Below are 6,156 nucleotides of genomic sequence, written 5' to 3' on the forward strand. Positions count from 1 at the left end.
CTTCTTTAAAAACTCCTTATTACCGGTATAAGTTGTTTATCCAAACACTCAAAAGTGCTTATCATCGGTACCACACCGGAAAAAATCAATAAGTTGTTTTTATAAACAACTCTATATACCCCCTTAATATTAATGAGTAGTTGTCACATACATTTGCCTAATATTTTTTAAAAATAGACTTTAAATTAATATTTTTTAAAAATAGACTTTAAATTTTAGTCATTAACATTTCTTTTAAAGATGATGTTATTACCATCGAAACACTACTTGAATATAAAGTGAAACCGGTCTGAATTATCGGTTTCTCACCGGTTTCTCTGTCCTTTTTGCACGACAAAAATACAATCAACAAAACCCTCCCCTCAGCACTCTTTTTTTGTCTCACTCATACTCTCTCATTCATCGTCTGGTCTGGAGAGAAAGAAGAAAGAAGAAAGAAGAAAGAAGAAGAAGAATCACAAAGTAAGACCTCTTCTTCTCTTCATTTTCGTCTTAACACCCACATTATACTCCTTCTTTTTGTTATACTTATTGTCTTCATTTTCATACTTCCTACGATTATATTCATTCTATCTACTTGCACTAAGATCCCGACGATTTCCATGGATAATCTTAGTCAAATCGGGGGCACTAACATGATATCAAGGTCAATTTATAGCAACAACAACGAGAAATCACCAATTTGTAGCTAGAAATCAGATTAGGGTTTGAGAAAAATCGAGGTCTTTGAGTCTCGTTGATCAGAAACAAATCTATACCTAACATATGCTTGACATAATGATTTCATCTTCCTTAAAGAAAATTATACAAATTATTCTTGGAAAAGAAATTAAATGTGAAGTAAGATTATGAAAAATTTAGGTTATTTGTTAAGGAAAAGGGGATTTTATTGTTTTAAGAGAATATACCCTTTGGAAGTCTAGAGTTATCTTTCAAATTTAATCAAGTTTCTTGAAGATTTTTTGTGCTTCTGCATTTTGGAAAAACCAATGGAGTTTAACTTACAATAGGTATTGAGGGCGCTGCTATTCTTACATCCATGGTCCACCTAAATTGCTTGATATATATCCCTTGTATCATCTAGATTTTTCCTTATTGAAACTAAAAGTATCAGTCCATGGAATTTCAATTTCAAAGTTATAATTTGATAGAGTAAATTATGGATTTGGTCCTGTGTTTTGAGGTTTTTTTTTATGACTATGGTCTCTATACTATGTTTACTATGGATTTAGTCCTGGTGGTATTTAATTTCTCACAACCATCGTCCCTCTAACTAACACCGTTAAGATAATTCCCTTAGTCAGTCAACTCGGGGGGCAGTTTGGTATTTTTACCATTTTTGACACATCCCTTTCCCTCCTCCATCTTCAGCCTCCCCTACACGTGAAAATACATACACACGCACAACGTCATTGCTTTAAGTGGAACAAACAAACAAATGAGTCTATGAAAATATACGCACATCATCAAATAGAGTGGAGTGTATGTGGTTAGAAGCAGAGAGTAGTTCGAAGAAAGTGAAGCAATTGTAGGCTCAAAATAGTGTACTGTCGAGTGGTACATGCAAATGTTTGGATTAATTAGAAGTGTTGTCCAGTGGCATGTATATTCATGTATTTTAACCGACAGATGTTTATGGGTTGATGTTTATACGTAGGCACTATTGCACATAATCTTTCTCCTAATGTTGTTTAGTGATCCAAATGACAATATACAACTCCAACCGTGGGAGGTTCACAGGAGAAGGGAAAGGGGGTCATGGTGGGGGGAAGGAGATGGTGGTCGGAGATAGTGGCCGGTGCTGGAGATGAGGAAGACGAAGACGTCTTGGAGGCAAATGGGAGGGAAGGGGTTGAGCTCAACGGGGAGCCCCCCGGGGGCAGGGGTTACATGGGACAGACAACATTGGGGAGAGAGCCCGAGAGGTAAGGTTAAGTCGCCGATGAAGAGTAGCGGGTCCCAAGCTCCACCACTCTCCCTCCTCATGTATGTATACAAGGGTGCATATATATAACTTTACATAATATAATATAATATTTATATTATATAATGTATTTTTTAAGAGGAAATAGACAAAACGAGTCAATAAAACCAATATACCCTCTAAGTTAACAAATTTTTTAACCGAGGTAAACCACAAGGACCATTGCCATAACAAATTGCATAGCATAGGGACCAAATCCATAATACACGTAGTATAGGGACGCTACTCATAAAAAAACATCAAAACCCAAAGACCATATCCGCAATTCACTCAAATTTATGCTCTTTAGAAATTTGCATCTATTTAGGCCCCCTTTTTGAAAGGACTTAGTTCCATCTTTCTGATTCTCGAAGAATGAGGGGAAAGGGGATTGATCGAGAAGGATCTCTGGTTCTTATTATAAGATTGTGATTTTCATCCATTTTTCTTTTCTTTTTATTTTATACCTTTATCTTATTAATGTATTAACTTAATTTAGTAAATATATATGAAGAAAGTTTTTCTTTTTAAATCAAGTTACATTATTAGAAAATTCTTGTCAATATCTTTAAACTGAGTCTAATACTGAATATTATTAAAGAAAATTAACGTTATTACGAATAAAAACAATGTTTGTGAAAGTATTGATTTGAAATAATATAAAGTAAATCGAATTTATATGTATCGAACAATTCCATTGATTTTATTCATTTATTTCATCTGTTTCCTCTTACTCTCATTTTATCACTATCTTATAATCAGATTTGTAAATGGCAAATGGGGGAGAAAATTTGCATTTGCACTGGAATTCAAGTGATAAGGTATTTTGATCTTACTACTTTGTTAAAATACTTTATGTTCAAATACAGTTCTTTATATGTCTTTGTTTAGGAGCATGATATTCACACAAACATAACAACTCGAGGTGATACAAGTAATTTTTACGTCCCCGACAGTCCATCAAAATTTGTTACCAACAAGGTATAATGTTTTATGTTCATTATGTGAGATGAAAGCAATACTAAACGTTATAACGGAAAAAAATCAATTTCAGGTGTTTCATTCTCGAGAAGACTTAATTGAGTGGGTGCAACAGGTGGGACGCTCAATTGGTTATGTAATTATTATTAAAAGATCGGTCAGAAAACCAAGCGGGATCATGAGTAGAGTATGTTTCATGTGTGATCGTGGTGGTGTATACAGAAGTAATAAAATCTCTAGTCGTAATACTACCACCAAAAAGCTTAACTGTCCTTTCGAATTGATAGGAAAATATGAAAGAGTGCATAATTGGTGGACGTTAAGGGTAGTATGTGATGCACATAATCATGACCATGCACAACACATACAAATGAAGGGTCATCCATATGCAATGAGATTGTCTGAAAATGAGGTTCAACTTGTTGAAGATCTGTCAACGCAGTATGTAAAACCACGGGAAATCTTATTTGCATTAAAGAAAAAACATGTGGATAATGTGTCTACTTTGAAAACCATATACAATGCACGCCAAAAAATTCGGACTAAAAAAAATGCAGGAAGAACAGAAATGCAGGTTGTTATGTCATTTTTACAGCAGCAAGGCTATGTACATGAAAGTCGTGCAAATGAGACGACTAATGAGTTGGAAGATTTATTCTTCGCTCACCCGAAATCATTAGAGCTTTTGCGTGCATTTCCACACGTAGTGATGATCGATGCCACTTATAAAACAAATAGGTACGACATATTATTAACTTCATTTTTATACTATATTTGTTATATTGTTACTATCAAGTTTATATTATTGTTATGTATATTAATATAGTTTTGTTATATATGTTATTATTCAGGTACAATGTGTCACTTCTTGAGATAGTTGGTGTAACATCAACTAACATGACATTTTGTATAGCATTTGTGTTCATGCATAAACAAAAGGAATCCACTTATATTTGGGCATTGAATCGCCTAAAGTCAACAATCGGCTGCATTTGCCCACGTGTTATAGTCACGGACAAAGAGTTGCCTTTGATGAATGCATGTAATATTGTATTCCCCGATGCTAAGCAATTACTCTGTAGATGGCACATCTATCAAAGTATCTTGAAAAATTGCAGACCTTTAATACTTGATCTTCAAACTTGGAATTCCTTCTACCAAGTATGGATGAAGCTAGTCGATTCTCCAACAAAGGAATGGTACGAGTACAATTTGGCAGGACTTGAAGCAATTTTGTTCTATCATCCAGGTATTGTGGAAGTAATATATTTAAAAGGTTTGATAATCATTATTTGTAATTTGCTTTACTTTTTCAGGTGTTCTTGAGTATCTGAATGAAGTATGGTTGACACCATACAAGGAAATGTTTGTATCTGCTTGGACTGAATATTTGAACCCTGGGAGTAACACAAGTAATCAAGCTGAGAGGCAACATTTCAAGTTAAAATTGTACTTAGCGTCGACACAATCAGATTTAGAGACATCTCTACACTATATACATGAAGTCATTCAGTCACAAGATGCATCGATAGAGGCAAGTTTGCAATGAAACAAAGATGCCATCATTGTATATATCACTTTGGAGTGTTGTAAAACGCTATGGTTTTATTTCATGAAGTATGCATTTTATCTGATAATTAATGGACTTTTATATCCATGTAGGTATCAAAGTCTTAAACGCCAGAAATAATACAAGAAGTGAGTTTTACATGTTTCTAATGCGGGATTGGATCAGACGGAAGAACAAGAAAACAAAATGGCACAATTTGTAGAGCAGCAGGTACAAGTCTGATGGCCACACAAGTCAGAGAAGAAAAGGCTTGAGCCTTTTCCACGACTCGGTTTAGGACTTTTCACGACCGTGAAGAGGAGCTCTTGGGGCATGAGTTTGGAGAGTCGTTGGTTGAGAAAAATCACAGCCGTTGGGTTGTCTTTTGGACAATCGAGAGGAGCAATAGCATCAACTGGGTCTAGTTTGCCGGCGCTTTTTCTCAACTTCATTCAGTAACGATTTCTTGCTTTGGTTTTATGTTCTTGACTTTGTTTTTAAAGGTTAATGTATTGTAAAGATGATTCTCGAGTCTTAGATTCGAATTGCGGGTTGTGATCTCGAATTATGCATGTGTTCTTGTTTTGGTTTCTTTCTGAGAATGTAGTACGAAGTTCTTGTGGGTTTTAAATTTAATCACCGACTCTCGGATCACAAAAACACCCGACTTATCATATGACTAGGAGTAAGTTTAGTTTAATTTAAACCTTGTTGCTCGTGTGCATCAGTTTGAACAGCCATCATTGCCTCGCATGGAGAGACGTTCCGATCTTTTTGTAGGCCTTGCTAAATCCAAATTTTTTGATTACATTGTAGAACAAAAATGCGCTATGTAAGATCTCACATTGGTTGGGGAGAAAAACAAAGGTTGCCTTGTAAAAAGACTTGATACCTCCTTTATAAGGTGCATTTTAAAACCGTAAGGCTAGGTGTGAGATAAAGCGGACAACATCTGGTACGGTTGATATGAGATGTTATAGATGGTATCAGAGCCAAAATTGTGTACCAGTGAAGACGCTAGGCTCCCAGGGGGGTGGGTTGTAAGATCCGACATTGGTTGAGAAGAGGAAAAAAGTTGCCTTATAATAAACTTGATACCTCATCTATCAGACGCATTTTAAAACTGAGAGTCTAGGTGTGCGGATAAAGCGGACAAATCTGGTACGGTTGGCATGAGATGTTAGAGGCTAAACCTAAACGATTAACAATTTGAAACTTAACCTAAACCATTGATAATTTGAACCTAAAACCAAACAATTAATAATCTGAACCTAACAATTTCGGCTATAGTTTACACTCTAAGCACAGGAAAATTGGGGTCCCAAAAAATTTCAGGGGCCTTGTTAAAAATCTAATATTTAACATGCTAAGGGATGACCCTGTCGACATGTTACAATTGTACTTCTAAAAATGTTGGATTGTAAATGCACAAGTATACAAGTGATGTAATCTTTCTTTGAAGGGTTTTCCAGGAAATGCTTGAATTAATCTTAGAAAATTGTGACCACAAGAAATCAATGTTGATAAATTCAGTGGTCACAATTGTTATGTATTTTTGGAACTGAACCCTGGATAGATGAAATATTCCATCATATCCTTCAGAACCTTAATCACTATGCCATAACCGTCGTGGTTTGATGTTTTCTTTTTGGCGATTTTCTTT

General features: G+C 35.2%; 1 protein-coding gene across 3 annotated transcripts; it reads left to right on the forward strand.

Annotated features, from left to right (window-relative positions):
• The first annotated feature begins 416 nt into the window (after window positions 1-416).
• On the forward strand, window positions 417-5,121 carry LOC112526337 (protein FAR1-RELATED SEQUENCE 5-like). Of its 3 annotated transcripts, XM_025136600.1 has the most exons (7): window positions 420-462; window positions 2,726-2,784; window positions 2,855-2,944; window positions 3,018-3,682; window positions 3,796-4,193; window positions 4,261-4,478; window positions 4,607-5,121. In XM_025136600.1, the coding sequence occupies exons 2-7, from the start codon at window positions 2,734-2,736 to the stop codon at window positions 4,619-4,621; spliced, it is 1,437 nt and encodes a 478-aa protein (XP_024992368.1). In that variant the 5' UTR covers window positions 420-462; window positions 2,726-2,733; the 3' UTR covers window positions 4,622-5,121. The 3 variants fall into 3 exon arrangements, with proteins under 3 accessions (XP_024992370.1, XP_024992368.1, XP_024992369.1); XM_025136602.1 differs by lacking the exon at window positions 4,607-5,121 and having other exon boundaries at window positions 417-462; window positions 3,796-4,143; window positions 4,261-4,344; XM_025136601.1 differs by lacking the exons at window positions 420-462; window positions 2,855-2,944 and having other exon boundaries at window positions 2,675-2,784.
• The last annotated feature ends 1,035 nt before the right edge of the window (window positions 5,122-6,156 follow it).

The sequence above is a fragment of the Cynara cardunculus genome (assembly GCF_001531365.2).
Source record: "Cynara cardunculus var. scolymus isolate 2C chromosome LG 14, CcrdV1, whole genome shotgun sequence".
In the NCBI taxonomy this organism is placed as follows: Eukaryota; Viridiplantae; Streptophyta; class Magnoliopsida; order Asterales; family Asteraceae; genus Cynara; species Cynara cardunculus.